This window comes from Phocoena phocoena, chromosome 9 (assembly GCF_963924675.1).
Source record: "Phocoena phocoena chromosome 9, mPhoPho1.1, whole genome shotgun sequence".
In the NCBI taxonomy this organism is placed as follows: domain Eukaryota; kingdom Metazoa; phylum Chordata; class Mammalia; order Artiodactyla; family Phocoenidae; genus Phocoena; species Phocoena phocoena.
In genome coordinates, this window is record NC_089227.1 from 17,606,273 (window position 1) to 17,628,693 (window position 22,421).

The window sequence follows — 22,421 nt, forward strand, 5'->3', positions numbered from 1 at the left end:
GTGCAGGAGCATAAGATGACAGGCACAGCAGACCTCAGTACAAAGCAACTTCAAATCCATGCTCTTCAGCCATGGGGCAGAAACAGAGGTTGTAAGAACTAAAAGGGTGCTGGGGGAAATGAGGGAAATATATCGATTGTGGGGGAGTGTCCGCATATTTTAGGTAATTCCTAGTAAATTAAATGACTTTTTTTTTTTTAAGAGAGAGATACCAGAAGACCTTCTAAGGCCTTTGCTGCCAACCCCTAGGGAGAGGGGGGGAAATCTCAATTAAAGCCTCAAATGTCCAAAATCCAGAGAAAATTTAATGCTTCCTTTCTAGCTGGCCAAAGAAGTTAAGCCTGAAGTGAATTCTCCCAGCAATCAGATTCCCGCCGTCGGTTGCACGCGCTAATCCGGGCCATCCTCATCTCACAGTGGGGAGCGCTGGAAACGGCTCCAGGGGCTTGGCCCGCTAAGCAGCATCCTCCGACAGTGGGTGAGTCCGCTCTCCCACTATCGTGATCCTGGAGCAAAGTCTACGCAGTGGTTCTCTGAGAGCCGGGGAGACGCGTCGCGCGGAGAATCTGGGGGGACCCCGGCCCTGAGTTTTGAACGCCCCGCCGTCTGAGATGGGAAGGCAGCTCCTCTCGCCCCAAACTCACCTGCTTTTTAGAACCACTTGCATCTACCCACTGGTCTCAGCTCCCAAAGGCATCCGCAGAATCCTCCACGGCCCAAGGTACACCGTGAAAGACACGGTGGAGGGAGAGGTGGCTGGGAGGAGAGGTCCCAGGGTCCCCTCCCTGGCTTGGGGTGGTCGTCGGGGAAGGGGGCTGCTCGGCCCCTCCCCACTAAGCGGCGGGAATCCTCGCGGGGGCGCCTCACCGTGGGCGACAGGCACCGGCGAGGGAAGGACGCGCTGGAGGGGCTGCGTGCAAAAACTTTCCGTCTTCGAGCGCAACTCTGCGGGGAAGACCGTCCTTCCCACGGCCCCAAGTCGCGCCTCTCTCAGGCCATCCCCGACCCCTGCCCGCACGCCCAGCCCCTGCGACTCCGGCTCCCAGGTGCCGGCGGTGGCCACGGCGCCGTAGCATCCCAGGGCCGGGCGCTGCAGCCTCGAGTCCCGGCGCGCGGCCCCGCCCCCGGCGGCGGGCGTGCGGGCGCCGGGCCTCGGGGCGTCTCTCTGGTGCCCCTGGCGGCGGCGGACGCCGAGAGCCGAGCCGGGCCGGGCGCTGAACGCCGGCTCCTCCTCCTCGCTCTCTCCTCCTCCTCTGCCTCCCTCCCTCCCTCCCTCCCCCTTTCAGAACACTCAATGTCGGAACGTTCCGAAGATGACGTCGGAGCGTTCTCGAATCCCGTGTCTCTCGGCTGCTGCTGCCGAAGGAACAGGGAAAAAGCAACAAGAAGGAAGAGCAATGGCGACACTGGATCGCAAAGTGCCCAGTCCGGAGGCGTTTCTGGGCAAACCCTGGTCCTCCTGGATCGACGCCGCCAAATTACACTGCTCCGACAGTAAGAACCCCACCGCCTCCTCCTCCTTTTATTACCCTGTAACCTTTCCATTCACCTAGAGCCACTGGGAAAAAGTGTGTGTGTGGAGAGAGAGTGGCCCCCGGTGTCCTCCATGCTTCTCCCTCTCTCTAAATAAATACACACAGAGACAGATCATCAATGCACAGAGAGAGGCCCTGCTGCCAGGGCTGTCTGTCTGTCTGTCTGTGCCCGCTCCCCGTGGCAGCCCGCGGGGTGGGCTTTCACAGCCCCACGGTGTATCCGTTCAAAAGGCTACTCTGTTGCTGCTTGCATAGTTTTTTTGGTACCTATCTGGGCCAGGTAGATGGAAATACGGACTTGGGAGAAAATGTTGCATTGTCAATTTTTGAAAGATTTTCATATCCAGTATTTATATCGATCTGTTTGCAAATAAACACTCTCCCTCCCCCCCCTTGACTTTGGCTCCCCCCCCTTTTTTTCTCTTTTTGTCCTTATTTTCTTTTTTCCTTTTCTTTTTCATCTGCAGATGTAGATTTAGAAGAGGCTGGAAAAGAGGGTGGAAAAAGCAGGGAGGTTATGAGGCTTAATAAAGAAGGTAAGTGGAGCTACTGGCGTCTTAGTGTTAGCATGTGTGGCAGAATCTTCACAGGATTTCGACTATAATGTGAATTGTTCTGCTGGGTACAGAGTGACTAAGGCTTGTCAAAAATTGAGCACGCCCAGGTGACTACTGCTTCGTGTTAACTTCTTTCAAAGTATAAATACAACTGGGGGGTAGAGGCGAGGAGGTTGTTGACTGCAGAAGTTTCCTGCACTTCAGCTGGAGTCCACATTTGGACCTTCTGGTGCATATCTGCCATTCGCCTTTGGAGCATCATTGCCAAATGGTGCGGGGTGGAAATTGCTGAAATGAGGAGCGGGGCTCCCTTCACAAGCACCCCAGCCTTCCTCGTGGGTAAATACACAACAATTTAATGAACCCGATGTGGTCAGTCATCCCAGCAGCTACTTCTCCACTCTCCCCTGAAAGCCATGGTACGTGGCAAACCTTTGCAGCAAGTTACGTTTGGCACACTTTGTGTTTGGTCACAGATTGTTATGTGGTGAGCAGGGTTAGGGGCATCTGTGTGCAGCCCCCAGTCGGTCACCCATCTCTGCTTCCCCAGCGTGGAATGGAAATACAGTACCTGAAATGGGACACAGTGAGTAGCTAGGTCATCCCAGACGGAGGCAGGCGAGTGAAGCCACAGCCTACTGGAACTGGGCATCAAACACACATGGTCATCATAAATAAATCATAGCCTATTCGCGTTTGCAAGCCTGCCATATGTAACTCTGACCTGTGGGCTTCACATGGAGCAACTCCAGAGGCCACTTTCTGCTGAACAAATGGATGGGTTCATTTGAATTGTGATTTACTAACTGGTGTCTTGTAAACGTAGTTGGCTGAAATTGGGGGTGGGAGGAGGTGCAGGGGGGCAGAAGAGGTTGGCAGGAAGTGTTGAAAGAGTTCAGCCATAAGTAGGCCATAGGAGCCTGGCTCATCCAAAATGAATGGAGAAAAGGCCATTAGACACAAAAGAACGGTCTCCCTCATAAACCACGGTGTCACCCTGGTAGGCAGCTGAAACCTGCTTGGAAAGATGGAACTCATTTTGTGGATCACACCTCAGACAGACGGTTTTCTGTGCCCAATCATTTCCTGACCATCCAGTGAGAGGAGAATTTGTGCTTCAGAAAAAATGACATGGAGGTTCAAATGCATGCATATTCAAGGACAGCGCTCTAGCGTAATGTTTCTGCTAATTAAGCACTTTGGGAACGAAACCTTTTTCTAAAGATGTTTGCTTCTAAATATCTTAGTGTGATCTTGACATGTGTCTTTAGGATGCACAAGGGAATGATGTCAAGTGGACTTCTTACAAGCGGCAGCTTATTTGTGCACAATGTCCTTGTGTGTTGGCATTGGAAAGTATCACTGGAGATTGTTTTTCTTCACAAACTGTTAACATCTTTAAAAGCTTATGGGGGGGCTTCCGAGGTGGCGCAGTGGTTGAGAGTCCGCCTGCCGATGCAGGGGACACGGGTTCGTGCCCCGGTCCGGGAAGATCCCACATGCAGCGGAGCGGCTGGGCCCGTGAGCCATGGCCTCTGAGCCTGCGCATCCGGAGCCTGTGCTCCGCAACGGGAGAGGCCACAACAGTGAGAGGCCCGCGTACAGGACTCAGTTATCAGACCACTGGCAATGAACAGGTTTCCACGAAAGGAGATGAAGTTGTAAAAACCTTTAAAGTTGAATAAAGGTTATGGTATGGCCCAGAATTGGCACCTCTCAGACCTGCGTGATAGATTATCACTATAGCACACAAAACTCATATTCTGCACCCTACTCTGGGCTTCTGGTTCAAAAAACTCTCATTCTCAGATTCTCTTTGCATCATGAGAAATAGATTCTTTTAAGGAAAGAAAAAATGTAAAGCTCTCCTTTCCTCAGAAGTCACAAGTGGTACATCCCGTTTATTATATCCTTTTCCTGTAAAGGTACAAAGATTTAGCTCCTAATGATATGTATTTGCATTAAGGACCCCCACTGTTCAGTGTAACATGCAATTGCTGAGTTCACCAAATAGCCATGGATGGGCTGAAATCTCCTTGTTTGTGGGCCTGGTGGAATAGGTCTGGGTTAGCAATTCCTGGAGGTCTTCCTGGCATGTGCACACAGTTTTCTTTATGGATAGCGTATACACATATGAAGTATATATCTCTTCCCCATGGTGAGGAGTTTAAAGGTTGAGCTGAGACTTGGTGTCAGGGTGTTTGGTTGCCAAAGTCCCCAGAAACACTGGTTGCCTTAGTCTCGCTGTTGGCCTTGTTGGAGTCATTGTGTGGCAGGTCTCAGGATGAATATGGTTGTGGATGGATCTCTGCAGGACAAAACGTGGCCTAGGTGTGATTGTGTTTCTCCGTATGTGAGCATCCATAGACTGACCGGGATGTCATCAACAGTAAGCAGGTCTTGAGATTTGTGCTTTAATAGCAATGAATAGATAAAGTTTAGGAATTCCAAGTAAGAAATGAAGGTATATGATCCAGATTTTGATATTATTTTATTGTGGTAAAATAAACATAACATAAAATTTACCATTTTAACCATTTTAAAGTCTACAATTCAGTGATACTAAGTACATTCACCGTGTTGTACAACCCTCAGCACCATCCGTTTCCTGAACGTTTTCATCATCTCAACCAGAAACCCTGTCTCCACTGTATAATAATTTCCCAGTCCCCCTCCCCCAGGGCCGAGCCCTGGAAACCTCTGTTCTATTTTCTGTCTCTATGAAGTTGCCTATTCTAGATACTATATATTTGCAATATGTGTCCCTTTGTGTCCAACTTCTTTCACTTAGCATCATGTTTTCATTGTTCATCCGTGTGGCAGCGGGTATCAGAATTTCATTCCTTTTTATGACTGAATAATATTCCATTGTATGTACATGCCATGTTTTGTTTATCCATTGTCTGTTGATGGACATTTGGCTTGTTTCCACCTTTTGACTATCGTCAATAATGCTGCTGTGAACACTGTGATGTGATATTTTTTATAGACTAAGCTCAGGGAAAAAAATTAGGCTGGGAAAGTGAAAAAATAATCATTTTACCTTCTGCCTCCATCTGGCCACAGCTTCAGAAGATACAGGAAGGACTTGCCGACTTTTGAACAACCTGATTATTGTGAGATAATTCCTTCTGTGTTTCTTGAACTTTTTCTACTTCAATTCTCCACGTATATCAGTATGAAATGTTAACTGAATGCTTTGAAATTTCTGTAGTAAAGTCTTCACACTCATGTTATTATTTTGTCCAAAGTTAGCTAAAATTATGCTCAAGAGGAATTTGGCAAATACTTTTGAACCTTGCCAGATCATCACCTGGGTTCAGAAGGTGTTGTTTATTCCGTGCTTGTGTGTGGTCATGTGGTGTTATATTGAGGGCAGCCTGAAGCGGTGAAGGGAGCAGGGGAGAGGACTTTAAGCCCGCTTCCTCATCCTGTATAATATGACCTTGGGAATATCACTTCCCTTGTCTGGGCCTGTTTTCTTTCTTGTAAAGTAAGGGAGTGGATTAAAAGTCTCCTGAGGTCCCTTTGAGACCTCTGAACCTAAGTGTCTCTGTTGAATGTACCTACATTTGAGATGCAGTCATACTAGACAGGCTGTTTTTTGAAGAAACTTAAAAAAAAAAAAAAAAAAGCAAGCCCTCACATTAAAAATACCTTACACTACTACATCCTGGGTTTATTTTCTCCTTCTATAATCTCTTGGTGGCAAACCTCACTGCATCTCCTACAAAAGCATATTGCGCTGCAAATAGTCTGTGAATGGTATGTGGCCTTTAGGACTCTGAGAAAACTGAGGGTCTGAGTCCAAAGCCCAGGGTGATGTGTTCCCCGTAGTGGAGAGGGGGTTGACCTCAGTCAGCTTGGATCCATCAAGCACTGAGATTTCCTAAGAGGAGGAGTCCCAGAAACCTGATCAGCCTAATCTAATATGTGAGCTGCCATTATGATAGAAAATTCCAAGGCCATTCATCTAGCTAACCTTTTAAAATAATTTTCTCACTCCAGCTTCATAGATTTATTGGAAGACTTTTTTCAAGCTAATTGGGGAAAAGCTCTGTGATTTAGAAAGATGTCTCCCTTTTCTAATTGCCTCACCTGAACTTTTTTTTTTTAAGAACGTCATTTCATAAATAAGGACCAGGTGCCTATGGCTCGTAAGTGTCCTGGACTATACAGGTTCGGAGATAACAGGGTTGTTATAAGGACTTACTAAGGTGATACAAAGGGCTTAGCACAAAATAAGCACTTAATGAATATGTGCTGTTATTATTTTTTAGATGTTATTAGGATTATCATCATCATGTATTAATGAAGCTAGTTCTAGAAAATTTTATTATTATAACCAACTAGGATTTTTAACTAATCAGTGATGAACAGAAAAGATATACTCAATCAGAAATTTCATTTTTAGAGTAAACCATGTTATACTTTTATAAAGCTAAGGATTTTTAAAAAACTGATTTCTGTGCTATCCATGCTTTTAATGGAGTACAGCTGATATGTAGTCGTTGATAACTTTTATCAAGAGCTAGAGAAAAATACTTTGGCATTTTGGGGCTTATGGCTGAGAAAGATTTACAGAGTTCTTTCTGGGGACCAGGAGGTCTAAAAAATAATTTTTTAAATAATCGATCAGTTGTTTAATCTGATCAGTGAAGATAGAAAGTCCTAATGGATCATTGTTTGGGTCTTTTGGAAGCCTACCCTCATTACTTCAGGTGTGTGTGTGTGTGTGTGTGTGTGTGTGTGTGTGTGTGTGTGTGTGTGTGTCAGTGTTCCCAGGTGTTTCGATTTCATGTAGGTAAACTTGTGGAATGCTTCCAGTTTGAAAACTGTTCAGGGGACAGTAAGATCTTGCTGTGACTGTGAGAGTTTGCTGTTCTCCTGAGATGCTGGTGGAGTCAGGCTGGTCTACAGGAGGAAGCACGGAACGTGGGAATGTGTTCAACTCAAGTCTAGGAGTCTTGCGTTTATGGCTGGATGGGAGCAAATCGGAGAAAAGATGGCAACTGACCTGGTAAGAATGGAGGGTTCTTAGAATCCAAGCCAGGGAAGCCAGCGACAAGTGGTGGTGATTTCTAGTAGACTGCAGACAGTTCCCCTTTATCCTCATACGGACAACTCCATTATCTATGCTAACAGGCGATAGGAAGACACCAAGTCCACAGATTATATCGATAAACCTCATCTTCGCCACTGATTTCAACTGCTTTCTCCATTAAGCCTACCTTCCTCCCCTTTTGCTAACGAGCAGCAACATTTGTTCACTTTGGCGCTTCATTATCATCTCTCTTCTTTTGCCCAGTGCTTGGGATGAAAGGACATGAGAGACAGAGTGGCCTCAAGGTGGTAGGAAGGAAAGATGAAAAGGAGGAGAAGGGCTTGGAGAATGAATCAGCTTCACAGCTGCATCCCGTCGTTGGAGGGCGGGGGGCGGGGAGTGCCAGAACCAGGGCGGCAAAGCCGAGGGAGGGGATTTCCAGCACCATCTAGTTTTGAAAATACACAGCCTTTAAAATGACTATCTCTTTAAATATACAAGTATTTCCATGTGCCTGGGTTCTCATGTGGAGAAAATGTGGCTCTGGCTCCTTCCAGAAGGTACGGTCACCTTGTGCTGGGTTCTCGTCATATGTCAGTCTACAAGAATGATGCTTTTATCTCTGGAAAATGTAGACTATTTCCCTCTCTCTTTCTATCTCATCTAAATGCTTCTTATTTTTTAAAAATAATGTTCACGTGTTACAAAGTTGAGAAGGGTATGCAGTGAAAAGAAAGTCTCCCTTTTACCCTTGTCCCCAGTTGCTTGTGTATCTTTCCCAAGATAGTCTATGTGCATTCAAGTAGATACATAGATAGTTTTTCCTGCCTGCTTTCCCCACATGGCTGATAGCATCCTATAAGTATTGCCTAGTGTCTTGCTCTTTTCATTTATCTTAGGGAGTGGTCCGTATCAGTTCATGAGGAGCTACTGCAGTGTCTTTTTGGTGCCTGCTTAATGGGAGGATGGTTTAAGCCTCTGGGTGTCTTGCTTAGTTTTTAATACCCCCTCCTGCTTTCTTGGCCTCCGTCATGCATTTGAGACTGACAGTGGGACAGCACTGGGCTAGGCCTGGGGGGACAGCAGTGAAAAAGCGCAGCCCTTGCATTGTGGCGCTCCCATCCTAGCAGCCAAGGAAGACATTATAAAAGTCGTGGCGACCGTGCTGAGTGTTCTGAAAGGGAAAATTGGGGTACTGTTGGAAAGCACGACAGGGGGCCTAGTTTAGGTTAGGGGTTCAGTGAACGCCTCCCTGAGGAAATCTTGTTTATGCCAAAACCTGGAGAATGAATGGAAGTTATCCATATGCAGGGCTGGGTGGGACAGAGCTAAAGGAAACAACATGTGTGCAGGCCCAAAGTGAGAGAACGTAGAATGTTCTAGAAACTAAAAAGTCTGTTGCTGGTGTGATGATAGCAAAGCAGAGAGTGGTCTAAAGTTTCTCAGCAGGAACACTACTTCTTTGTGGTGGGGGACTGTCCTGTGTGTTGTAGGATGTTTAGCAGCATCCCTAGCCTCTGTCACTAGATTCCAGTGGCACCTACCCCTCCCTTGAATTGAAAAAACCAAAAATGTCTCCAGACATTGCCCAAGGTCCTGGGAATGGGGTGGCAGAGTACCAGATCACCCTGATAGAGAATCAGTGGTGTAAGGTGAGGCTAGAAAGGCTGAGAACACAAGAAAAAGAGACTCAACAATATCCTGCTACCATCTTTCTGTTTCTTAGGCCTGAGTTCCCGGTGAGGCAGCCTTACTGAATGCTTAGCAAGCGCGCGTGGAGCAGTGACTGTCCCCCGCACGGTGCTACCTTTGGGAGCATCTAAAGAGAGAAGACTCCATCCCTCAAGCAGTTCTCCTCCAAAGGTTTCCGAGACAACCCCTCCAAACCTTTGTGTCCATTCTGTAGTAAATGGTGACAGCACTGAGATTCAGGTTCTAATTCCGGGTGGCCCAGCCCTCCCTCACTGCGGGTGGAGGAGACCCCAGGGCGCCGATTCGGATAATGATGGCATTTATTGTACAGGGGTCCCTGATGTCAGAAGCGTCACAGTGAAGCATTAAGGATTTCAGTTTATATTTAAAGTCAGGCTGGAAATACAACTGGCGTTCTGTGCAGTTGATTACCTGTGGGATTTGTCTGAAATGGGGATCCACATGATGGAGAGCAAAGCGGCTGGTTTCAGGATTTCCACATTAAGGATTAGAAAATAGGAAGGGCAGAAGAGGATCGGATTCCTGAGGGCTCTGGCCTGTGTGCCAAGTGGTCTGTGGCATTATTTAGGCCTGGAAGGCCATGTTCACTCTAGCCAGTGGCTCACAGAGGCCTGCTGCCTCCGCTTCAGAAGTGATTTAGGGAAGTTAGGCAGATTTGGGTTTTGCCTGGTTTTCTGTGTACATCGTGTTTATATCCTTTGGGCTAAGCTTTCATTCATGACGCTTTGTTTCATTCATGACATCCTTTGGAAGTAGACATAAAATGGTAGCAGCAGACACAGGGAGACCCTGTCCTAATCAAATCCCTTTTATCCAAGGACCCCATCCTCTGAGGTGGCCCAATGTTCATGTCTGGAAACTAGGGTCATTTAGTGACTGCAATAGAAGTGACATCACCAAGATGGTGACATAGGTCATTCCCGACTTTGCCCCTCCTCACAAGAACAACTACCAACTATTCATGGACAAGACACCACTGGAGAAAATCCTAGAACACAGGGGTGAGGCTGAAGCACAGCCCTGCGCCACAGAGAGCAAGGCAGATGGCTTTAGAAGGGTCAGAGGAGCAGCTACACATGACTGCGTGCCCCTGCCCCAGGCCAGCAGCACCCTTGAGGAGACGCTGCCCCTCTCCTTGCAGAGGACCGCAGGGACATCCACACCCACCCCCCCAGTGTGTGGGTCACTTCTTGGGAGCCCTGATGCCAGTCTTGCCTCGCAGGGACCGTGGGGGAATCTCCAGGGCTTGACCACTGGGAGTCCAATCATGACCGCAGCAATCACAGGTAGCTCTGATGGAGAGGGAGAGGGTTGGCCGGTGGGTTGACCTTCTTCCGAATTGTAGAAACTGAATGTCAAGGACTGACTTCCTTGTGTGTCTCTCTCCTAAAATTCTTGGTGCGATGTTCTGCCGAGGTTGGGCTCCTAGCTAATGCTGGTTGGCTGGCTCTCTCTTACTCTCTCCTGTGGCAGAGCTCAGATTGGCCACATCAGCCAAATGGACTTGGATTTGGATCCTGAGGCACTTGAACTAATGATGAGAGCCTAGGAAAGCCGTTCCTGCAGGTGAGCTGAGGCCGAGGACCCTTACCATGCCAGCGTTAGACTCGGCTACGCAGTTGCCTCTAAGTCAAGCTGGAATTCCACTGTGGGGAAAGCTTTTGTTTTTATGTGGATGCTTTATCTTTGTACCTGTGGTTTCATAACACAATTCTGCTTGCCAATTTCAGGGATCAGGTGCTTAAAGAAGAAAGGAAACCAAGTAAATACTCTCTAGGGCAGGACAGAGTAACATCCGGAAGATAAAAGTGACTCAGTGACGGGCTCCTTGAACATAGAAGCAGTTATCAGTGTACCTGTTCTGTGAAGCCAGTTGCGGTTCTCTGAACATTAACAGTTCAAGGACCCCTTTTGCCGGGGGATTGTGGGAGCAGGGGAGCTCTGTGACCCTGCCGCAATACACCAGTAGGTCATGGAGTCCTGGGTTGGGGGTGGGGAGACAGGACATCCAAACTGATGACACTAACCAGGGTATGGAAGATGGTTGAGACCTAGTTTGGTTGTATCAGACCAAGGTGGTGTCTAGCTCTTTCTCAGAGCATAGTGGCCACAAAAAGACAAATACGATATGATTTCACTTATATGAGGTTCCTAGAGGAGTTATATTCATTGAGACAGAGAGTAGAATGGGGGTTGCCAGGGACTGAGGGAGGGGGGAAGTGGAGAATTTGTGTTTAATGGGTACAGAGTTCCAGCTGGGAAAGTTGAAAAAGTTCTGGAGATAGATGGCGGTGACAGTGAACTGAACATATAAAAATGGCTAAAACGGTAAATTTTTATGTTATGTCTATTTTATCACAAAAGTGCATTGGCATTGCAGGCTTAGAAGCTTCATGGAGCATTATTTAAATCTGGACTCAGCCACTTAGTAGCTGTGTAATAGGATAACTTTTCTGAGCCTCAATTTCCTCATTTTCAGAATAAGAATAATAGCAGCTCTCAGGGTTGATGTGAAAACACATGAGATACTATGTGGCATACAGTAGGTACTCAATAATGTAAGCTTCTCTTATGGTGACTGTCACTTTTACCAGGAACTTGGGTCCTCTTCCTTGCCTTAGCCGAGCTGCCACTTCCAGGGGACAGACGGCATCCTTACTGCTCCAGGAGTGTGCCTTGACTCACTAGGCATCTTTGGTTAATATTTTTTCCCTCATGCTTTAAGGATGCCAGGAATAAAAACAAGAAGAGTTGGACCCATGTCCCTGTGCTGTGAGTTTTCAAGGGCAAGTCAGTTTCAGTTTTTCCAAAGTGTGGTCATTTGGGGGACCCTGTGTTGGAATCACCTAGGTACTTAGCATCCCAGGCTGCAGTGACACTGAATCTGAAGCACTCAGAGTGGAACACAAGAATGTGCATTTTAACACGCTCCCTAGGTGGCTCTGATGTTTACTGAACTTTGGTTACAGGAAGTGGCTCTTGACCCTGCCCACCTTGGGAATCCTTTGTGAAGCTCTTTAAAGGCCGAGGCACCAGGACCACTCCCAGACACTTGGATTCCGTAGGTCCAGTTTAAGGGGTTCTGGGGAGCTGCTTATATGTTTTTTAAAATTTCTTATTATTATGTGTTTTTAAAAATAACAATCGTAGCTGCCATTTACTGAGCATCGAGTAGGTGCCAGACATAGAGCTAAATGTGCATTTTTCTCATTTAACCCTCATGACACTCTCTAAGGCAATTCCTGTATCAACCTCATTTTAGAGATTAGGAAACTGAAGCTCAGCGAGGTTAAGTGATTTACCCAAGGTGATATAGCAGGGAAGGAGAAGAGCTGGGATTTGAACCCAGAGGCAGGCTGATTCCAGAGGCAGTACTCTTAAGCACTGTGTCATAATGTTTCCCTAGGAGCAGGGCTAGGACTAAGGGGAGGCCGGCGGGGCCCCCAGAACACACGTTTAAAGATGCACACACAGGCTCCCGCAAATGCACAGCGAGGGCCTCCTTAAATGCTGCACCCGAGAACCTCACTCACCTCACTCACCTCACCCTAGTACCAGCCCTGCCTCAAAGAGTATGTTCTTTAAGCAAAATGGTTATAGTTTTCTTCCCCCTCGTGTGTGTACGCCTGTGGCCTGCTGATGGGGCCCCAGGTCTCCCCCTCAGTGAAATGCTTTCTCATCCCAAGGCCCCAGCTCTGGGGCCTCTGTGGTCAGAGCCCTGGCCTCAGGGAAATCTCAGGAGCTGACTTAAACTGTTCCTTTTTGGGAGAAGGTGTTAGCAGAGATGGTTGCCAAGCAACTCCAGGGGCATCTATCTACAGTGATGATTTCTCTTTTTTTTCCCCCTTTTGAACATCTTCTAGGCCGCTTTTTAGTTTCCCTCTTGGCAGTGGGATTGTTAGTGATTTCATGAAGGGTGTGCTCCTTTGGATGCTGGAACAGAGATTCCTTTTCAATACCCTCCAGTTAGAGGTGACCTATTGATGGGCAATGTGCCTGCTAAGTGGGTGTGAAAGACCTTTGACTTCTTCAGCCACAGAGATACCCTAGTTGTGACTGGCTCTGAGGGGCAGTGACAAAGAAGAGTCTGTGGCTGGACTGGCTGAGAGAGGCACAGAATGCATCTCCCACATGAGGATAGGGCGATGTGGTGATGTTCAGGTCCGTGACTCTAGATTTCACCTATTCCCCATTAACTAGGGTACTTAGCATTTTGTACGTGGGGACCTGGCTGGTCCTCAAGGAACAGGATGAAGATCTCTTTCTCTGTCTCTCTGTCTCAGTGGTTTTTAGAGACCAGGGGATCCCTCGACATGTGTTTCTCTTCAGCGCTGTCCCTCCTACGCAGTTCCCTCATCAGCGTGGGGTTTCAGGTGACCTTTGATGGGCCCTAGTCCCTTGGTCTGCTGGCCGGTGTTTTGATCCTCCTGAAGAGGCCCAGAGCTCGTGGGCTGGAACACCTTTCCCACGTGACGGAATCTGCCGCAGACTGTCAGGAAGAAAGGGGAACACTGGGAAAGTGAAACCGGTCACGTTTGGGTGAGGCTGGCTCCATTTGGCCCACCCACCAATGACAGCCCCGTGACCCTCGTCCCCAGACTCCGGGCTTCTGTTCCTTGGCACTACACCCTTGACCTTGACCGTTGTGTCCTTCCTCACCGTCTTTTGCAGAAGCAGGGCAAATGGACTCAAATGAGTCCTGTCACTTTCAGAGGCTCAGACCAAACACGTAATGGCAGAAGACCTTTGAAAAGAGAGGTGGCTCTGTTTTGTGCAAACCCAATATAGAATAATCCAGCCTTGGACCGATTAGGGGGCTGTTTGCTTTCCAAACGAAATTATTGGGGATTTCATTAGATAGTAGACTGCCCTTGAGCTTTTTCAACACCTTATTTTCTTTTCCAAAGATTTGGTGATGCCCACTTTTTAATTAATTAATTTATTTTTGCAGTGCTGGGTCTTCGTTTCTGTGCGAGGGCTTTCTCTAGCTGCGGCGAGCGGGGGCCACTCTTCATCGCGGTGCGCGGGCCTCTCACTATCACGGCCTGTCCCGTTGCGGAGCACAGGCTCCAGACGCGCAGGCTCAGTAGTTGTGGCTCACGGGCCCAGTTGCTCTGCGGCATGTGGGATCTTCCCGGACCAGGGCTCGAACCCGTGTCCCCTGCATTAGCAGGCAGATTCTCAACCGCTGCGCCACCAGGGAAGCCAGGTGATGCCCACTTTTAGGCCTCTCCTGCCAGCCCCTCCCAGCTCCCCCCTTCCTTCCAGGGTTTGCTCTGTGGCAACCCGCCCTTCTCCTTGCTCACGCCTCTGGCATACTGCATTGGACAGCCCCTCACAGGCATCCTTACTGCACCCCCAGTCCCTCCCAGACCCAGTGCAAGTGCAGAGCCTTCTTTGTATCTTCCCTTAGCCAGTAGCTCGAGAAAGACTCTCCCTCCCTCCCTCCTCCCCTCCCTCCCTCTCTCCTCCCCTCCCTCCCTCCCTCCTCCCTTCCCTCCCTCCCTCTACCCCTCCCTCCCTCCCTCCTCCCCTCCCTCCCTCCCTCCCTCCTCCCCTCCCTCCCTCCCTCCCTCCTCCCCTCCCCGCTCCGTGTAAGAGCAGTCCCCTGCCTCTCTCCCATCCCTCCTGGCCCTGAGCCCCCATCCCAGGCTAGCCCGCCTCATAGCCAACCTAGGTTTTTATAATAGCTGCTTAATTGGCCTCCCTGTCTCCGTCTTCCCAGAATACCAATTCAAAATTAATCTCCCGAAAAGTCACATTTTATCAGGTTGTTCCTGGAATGAAAACCCATCATCACTTCCCCATTGACCACAGTTAACGCAGTGTTCCAGGTCCCCTGTGCCTCAGTCCCTTCAAATCCTGACAGGCGGTTTGCCCCTTACGAGCCCTGTGCCCATCTTTGGTCTTTGCCTTCCTCTCGTTCAGCGGGGCCCAAGCCCCAAACACTCTGCGGGAGCTTCCCCAGCTTCTCAGGCTGCACAGCCCATACCTCCTGTGGACCCCATGCTGCTGGCCGTACCCATCATGCACTTTGGCCCCTACATCGTACACTTCCTGGCCATTCCATTGCTCACCTGATGTATTATTTTCACAACTGCATTATAATCTTGTGGATTTGGGGGGAAGGGAGGAGGGACCACATCATTCCTTTTTCTTTCCTATTTTCAACTAATAAGAGTGTTACAATTCAGCTAGACATCCAGTTTGGTTTTCAGGTACGTGTCTTGTGAGACCTGTATTTTTATTTCTTTTTTTTCTTTTTAATGTGGTAAAATACAAATAACATAAAGTTTACCTTCTTAACCCTTTTTAAGGCTACAGTTCAGGACTGTTAAGTACTTTCACATTGTCGTGCAACTAATCTCCAGAACTCTTTTCATCTTGTAAAACTGAAACTGTATCCTCTAAACAACTGTACATTTATATTTTCGTTTTTAAAAGCAGTCTGGAGATGACCTGTGAGTTTCTTTGATTTAGCACCTGATTTTTTTTTTTGCGGTACTCGGGCCTCTCCCGTTGCGGAGCACAGGCTCCAGACGCGCAGGCTCAGTGGCCATGGCTCACGGGCCCAGTCACTCCGCGGCATGTGGGATCTTCCCGGACCGGGGCACGAACCCGTGTCCCTTGCATCGGCAGGTGGACTCTCAACCACTGTGCCACCAGGGAAGCCCTAGCACCTGATTTTTTGAAGTTGTTGAGATTCTAAGAACTGGCAGGCCTCCTGAAGTTTCTGTTCAGGTGACTATTTGGAGCCACAATGCAAAAAGGCCCAGTTCAGCGTAGCGTGTGCAGCCCCAGGATCCTCCGTGAGTTCCTACATCAGTGGTGAAAATGCAATGCAAAAGCACTGTAGTTTGGGCCCAGCGTCACAGACACCTTTGAGCAGCCTGAAGTTTCTCGGTTCGGATTTGCTGATAAACCCAGCCCCCTGCAGTCTTGTTTCTTTTTTGCCCCACCATCTTAATGTTAAAATTAAAATTTTTCCTATGTATGAAAAAAGTTGAAATAATAGTACCACGGTCATTCATATACGCACCCCTTAGAGTTAAAAATCAGTTCACATTTTATCTGATTTCTTATAAAGATATATATTTCTGTATCCTTTGAAGATCAGTTGTAGACATCATGCCACTTCACCTCTAAATATTTATCATTTTGACACATCTTGATTGTGTAACCTTGAGCTACTCACTTAAGTTCTTAGAGCCTCACCCTATATAAGTATGTATGTGTGCTTTTGCTGAACCATTTGGAAGTAAGTCACAGACAGCATGACACTTCACCTCTAAATACTTCAGCATGCGTCTCCTAAAAATAAAAGCATTCTCCAACATAATCATAATACCAGTATCACACTTAGAAAACTAGTGGTAATCCCCTAATAGCATCTACTATTTGGTTTGTATTCAAATTTCCCCAATTGTCTGTCCCCGCCCCCTTCAAAAAGTTTATAGCTGCTTTTTCCCGTAGATGTTTTTTAAATATGTATCCAGGATCCCATCAAGGTTCATGCATTACATTTGGTTTTTATGTCTGTTTAGTCACTTTAAATCTAGAAGAGTGCCCCCATGGGCGTGTGTGTATATATGTATAGATATATACAATATATGCATATGTATATATTTCTGTATATACATGTTTAAATTGTTTCCCATTCTGATCTGTCTGATCACTTCCTCGTGGTGTCATTTACCTTCTTTCTCTATGCCCTGTTTTCCCTCCATACTGGAAGTTAAGAGCTGGAGTCTCAGATTCAGGCTCGACATTTTGGAAAGAATACGTCCAGGTGATTCTGAGGGCTTCGTTAAACATCTCATCAGGGGCACATGATGTCAGGGTTCCCATTATTAGGTATTGATCACTTGGAAAGGTGGTGACCACCTCTCCACTGCAAAGATATGTTTTCCTTCTGCAATTAGCATGCCATTTTGTGGGTTATGCTCTGGAACTGAGTTAGAACCCTATTCCCCAAAAAGAAATTTCTTGGAATCATCTTAGCCTCCATTGATTATCCTTGCTGGATCAGTTATTTCTTTGGGGATCGTGGAATGGTCATTTTCAAATTCTGTCATTCTGGGAATTTCCTGGCAGTCCAACAGTTAGGACTCCTTGCTTTCACTGCCGAGGGCGCAGGTTCAATCCCTGGTCGGGGAACTAAGACCCCGCAAGCCACGTGGTGCAACCAAAAAAAAAAAAAAAAAAGTTCTGTCATTCTGATCTACATTTACTGGCTGGCATTCGTCTACAAAGACTTCTTTCTCCTCAACAGGGATGAACTATTAAGTTCCTCCTAAAAAGGCAGAGTTACATTTCCCCCTCTAATTACCAATTTTCAGAGTAAAGAGTTGAACACCTGTGGTTTGAGCTAGGGAGGGCGAGGGCAAGGACTGGGCATATTTCAATAAGATGCGTGAATAGTGTGAAAACCCATAATCAATGGGAAATTCTAGATAGCTAGAGTGAGCTTTGTATGCAGAGCTCCGAAGTAAAGTATGACCATATCTTGGTTGGTAGAGTATGAGTTTAAAAACATTGAGAAACATTTTCCCACAGGCTCAAGTGACCCTCTTCTTTAATTTGGGGAAGGAAGAAGATAATTACACTTAAAATAACCGCTCTCCCATCTTCCAGCAGGAGCCCAGCATTTAGCCTGGGTCCGGTGAACTGCTGAAGTTAATGGCAAACCAGGATGAGTGGTGCTCCTTAGGTTCTGAAGCTAGAGCAGTGCTTCCTGCATCACCCGTTCACTAGAAAGTGACCAACCGCCCGGGCACTGGGTGGGGCAGTGTGCAGGATGCACAGGTGCCATAGCCCTGGCCCTGCCTTCCAGGAACTCGGGACTGAAATGTGAAATTCATTCACGTTGTGAATGTGGCTTGAATGAGTGGGGCCCAGGGAAGGAAGAGATTTCAGTCTGCTGCCTGCACGACCTTTGACCTGGGGGAAGGGGCTCTTTGCTTTGTGGGTCTATCTGGAGCACAGGGAAGGGTATATAATTGGAGCCAAGTTATTGTTTGCGGAATGAGTGAATGAATGAATGACTGCTTCATCATGGATGGCTAGGACTTGAAGTAGGCCTAATGAGGGCTGTGAGTTCCCCCAGACAGTCGCTTTTGGAAAAAGGAGTTAGGGTGAATCCTGGATGTGCCATGAGTACTGAAGAGAAACAGTTTGTAATATATTCCAGTGGCACACCCACTCAATACCCACAACACAATTTAGTTTTTTATGGTGTTTTGAGGAAACAGGCGCCTTTTTTGTCTGGTAATGTTTGTTGCTGTCTCTGTTCATTGTACTGGGAGGAGGGTCAGTGTCTCTCTGTCTTTCACACACACACACATTTTTAGGTCTTAATGCTCTGGAAGTTAATCTGGAAGTTCTTTTCTATTACAACCAATGTTGTGCTAGTAAATGCTTAACAACCCACTCTCTAAACAAATTTGCACGTGTACATGTATAGGTTTATTATACATTTTACTGATAAAAGGCTGTTTAGCATACAATTTATAAATCATTCAATATTTAATACTCTTTATGGTAAATTTCATATCATCCATTGATTCTTGCAGAAATCTTTTGTTGATTTTTGCCAAATTCTTATGCCCCCAGCTGAACTAAGGTCGAAATTGACAAACAAGTGTCCATCTGACATAGTGCTGGTTGATACTTTCATTTAAGTCCGTGGGGAAGATGAAAGTGAAAGAACAAAGATGTATGTGGGAACTTTGCTTGATTGTTGGTGACAAGAGTGACTTCCTTGCTGAATTGGATAATAGTTCTCAAGTGCTACCAAGAGAATATGGCTTCACTTCTGTGTTTCTTCAAATACAGCTATCAACACGATATACTTTTTTTTCTTTTTTTTTAAATTGGAGTATAGTTGATTTACAATGTTGTGTTAATTACTGCTGTACAGCAAAGTGATTCAGTTATACATATATATGCATTTGTTTTCATATTGTTTTTCATTATGATTTATCACGGGATAATGACTATAGTTCCCTGTGCCATACAGTAGGACCTTGTTGTTTACCCGTTCTATATACACCAGTTTGCATCTGCTAATCCCAAACTCCCAGTCCATCCCTCTCCCACCCCCCTCCCCCGTGGCAACCACCAGTGTATTCTCTATCGACATGATATACTTTAAAATTTGCATTACTAACGTTTTCTCCGTCACCTTCTTAAAACTAGGTAATCGAATAATAAATCAAGCCCTGATTTGTAGCATTTGATGATTTCTGTGGTGTAAGCTCTCCTGTCACCACATTTCAAGCCATCAGTATGCTATCACAGAACTCAGAGTTGGGAAGAGATGTGCATTAGAACACTTAACATAGGATTTCCTCCTCTGTGCAGATAGAGCAGATGTAAAGAACTTCGAGAGCAGCAGTTGGCAGACTATGGCCCATCAGTGAAATCCTTGTCACCTGGCTTTGAAAATAAAGTTTTATTGGAACACAGCCATGTTGAGTAATGTATGTATTGTCTCTGGTTACTTTTGCACTCACCACCATGGTAGAGTGGAATGGCTGAGCAGAGACCCTCAGAACCTAAAATATTTACTACCTGGCCCTTTGTAGAAAAAGTTCTCAACCCCTGCTCAAAGCATAGATAATAGTAAAATGTAGCAAGGTGAATAGAAGTGGTAACTTTTGAGTATTTATTCTATTTTTTAAATATAATACATTTAATTTGAGCTTATATAATTTTTAATCATTTCTTAATTAGCTCACCAGATTCCTGAAAATTTAATAATCTGCTCTTGTGAGCCTGTACAGGCCAGTCCCAGTTCACCATTGAAATGCTTTGAGGGGTTCAGCTTGTAGTGCCAAAAAATGAAGCTCTCACTATTAGGAAGAAGCAGCTGACAACACCAGATTGGAGGGGGAGCCACAATGAGAGGGACTGGAACTGCTTGAAATTGTGGTCTAATTGTCCGCAGAAATCAGAAGAAAGCATTTTTGAGGTTAGTTTTCATATTTTTTTTTCCCCTTCTTAGGGTCTGGGGTTTGTTTTGGTTTTTCAAATGAGTTTTCTTCAGAGCTAATTTAAAAACTCAATACAGCCTGCGTTTCTGACCAAATTTTGCATGCATCTGTCTCGAGCCCATTTAGGCCCTGACAGACGCCCGGCAGCTTTCTGAGCTCCCGCAGATGTTCTGTGTCCCGAGAAAGGAGGACTTCCTGTTGCTGGCCGAGAGTGAGAGGCGAGGTGGTCCCAGCCGTTGCCTTGTGCAGGGGTTTTCCTTGCTACCACTTCCTGCCGGGTGCCTTTGAATGGATTACAGATGGTTAGAAAAGACTTCTTGGCACAGCGAGAGGACCAGTCTCCAGTGCTTTGCGGGGAAGGATTTATAACAGGATGGTAGTTGATGCTGACCCAGAACGGGCCTGGCTGCCCAGCCTTCCTGGAGAAACCAGCTGCCTGTGGGTGGAGGGGAGGGCAGGGAGAAGGGGATGTTTACATTCATGTGGCACCTTTCATCCAGGGGGCGGTCTCAGATGGCCGCGTGTCCAAAGGTGTTAGATCCCTGTGGAGGTGTGGTGCCCGGGGATTATGTACTGGGGTCATGTTCTTGGTGTGTCAGGCTCTTATGGGAAGTGTAATAAATCGTCATATCTTTTCAAAGTGAGGTAAGGGCAGGCGCAGCTGTTGACTTTTTTTTAAGTCACAGTATAGAGCACAGTTAATTTTTACATGCTTTTTTTTCGGTCACACAGCACGGCATGCATGACCTTAATTCCCAGACCAGGGATTGAACCCGGGCCCCCTGCAGTGGAAGCGCAGAGTCCTAACCACTGGACCGCCAGGGAATTCACATTTAATTTTTAAACTTTTAAAAATATACCTAACATAAAATTTACTATTTTAGCCATTTTAAAGTGTTCAGTTCTGTGGCACGAAGTACGTACACAGTGTTGTACAGCTATCACCACTATCTATTTCCAGAAGTTTTTCAGCATCCCAAACAGAATCTCTGTATCCATTAAATCAGTGGTCCCCGACCTTTTTGGCACCAGGGACCGGTTTTGTGGAGACACGGTTGGGGGGTGGGGAGGTGGTGGTCCAGGCGGTATGCAAGCCGTGGGGAGCGATGGGCAGCGGCAGGTGAAGCTCTGCTCGCTGGCCCACCGCTCACCTCCTGCTGTGCAGCCCTGTTCCTAACAGGCCTCGGACCAGTAGCAGTCTGTGGTCTGGGGGCTGGGGACCCCCGCATTAAACGATAACTCCCCATTCCCCCCTCTCCTCAGCCCTGTCAACCTCTCCCCTACCTTCTGTTTCTAAGAATTTGCCTGTTGTAGCTACTGCAGAGAAGCGGAATCATATGGTATTTGTGTTTTGTGACTGGCATATTTCACATAGCATCACGTCCCCAAGGCTCATCCATATTGTAGCGTGTGTCAGAATTTCCTTCTTTTTATGGCTGAATAATATTTCATTGCATACGTGTAGCACGATTTGTTTGTCCATTTTTCCATTGATGGACACTGGGCTGTTTGCCCCTTTGAGCCATTGTGACTGCTGCTTCTCTGGACGTGGGTGTCAGATGGAGTCAGACGGAGGCCTGGAGAGAATCGGTTTGTCCGAGATGATTCCTCAGCCCTTCCGAGGTAACTCAGCTCAGGTGCGTCTCTCCGTCAGAGCTGCCAGGAATACGTGTGCAGGAGGCCCCGTGTAGGTGTGCCAGCCGAGGGGTCGGAGGAGCTGTGACACCCTGTCAGCTGCATCTGCCCAAGGCTGTTTTACTCTGCAGCGGAGTCCTGCCAGGGTGGAAAATCTGAGAGGCCAGATTGCACGTGGCCACCGCTGCTTTTGCTTCCTGGGCAAGAGGAGGCACTTTGCTGGGCAGAGGCTGGTGCAGAGGATTCCTGGAGTTGGGTCTCCCTCTGCCCGAAATCAGGACAACCTTGGGCAGTTGCAGGGGCAGGGCCTGGCGAGCTTCATGTGTGAGAGGGGGTAGGATGGTAAGGTCCCTGGGGCACAGAGCCAGCAAAGTGCGGTGGGAGAGGCGGGGAGAGGCTTGGGGTGGTGTCTGAGTCCATCCTGGCCTATAGAACAAAATACCAGACTGGGTGGCTTATAAACAGCAGGCATTCATTTCTCACAGCTCTGGAGGCCAGAGGTCTGAGATCAGGGTGCCAGCATGGGTCAGGGTCTGGTGAGGGCCATCTTCCCGTTTGCAGGCTTCGCACTGTGTCCACACCTGGAAGAAGGGCTGGGGAGTTCTGTGGGGTCTTTTAGAAGAGCCCTAATCTCATTCACGTGGGCCCCGCCCTCCTGCGCCAATCACCTCCCAGAGGCCCCACTGGGTGTTAGGATTCCAACATGTGAATCTGAGGGGTCACAAACATTCAGACCGTAGCCAGTCGGCCTCTGGGGGTGTGGTGTGGATGGCATGGGGGCCGGAGAGCAGGCTTGATGGCTCAGAGCCTAGAGCAAGACCACGGTGGAACTTCAGAGAACAAGGGAGGCTAGTCCAGAGACCTCGGGAGGGAGAAACAGGGCAAGTGCCTCGAGCAAAGTGGCCTAAAGCGAACGGCTGCCTTCTTTCAGATCAAAGATGGT

At 47.4% G+C, this 22,421-nt stretch overlaps 1 protein-coding gene across 4 annotated transcripts in view; it reads left to right on the forward strand.

The window, feature by feature from the left end:
• Positions 1 to 333: 333 nt before the first annotated feature.
• The window catches only part of ATXN7L1 (ataxin 7 like 1), a 237,910-nt gene continuing 215,822 nt past the window's right edge, over positions 334 to 22,421 (forward strand). For 2 of the 4 annotated variants that reach the window (XM_065883677.1, XM_065883680.1), the window contains exons 1-3: positions 334 to 478; positions 1,287 to 1,494; positions 2,003 to 2,071. In XM_065883677.1, the coding sequence (XP_065739749.1) occupies positions 1,314 to 1,494; positions 2,003 to 2,071 (250 nt within the window). In that variant the 5' untranslated portion in view covers positions 334 to 478; positions 1,287 to 1,313. Of the gene's footprint in view, positions 479 to 1,286; positions 1,495 to 2,002; positions 2,072 to 22,421 lie in introns of those variants that run through there. The other 2 variants (XM_065883678.1, XM_065883679.1) reach the window with 1 other exon arrangement.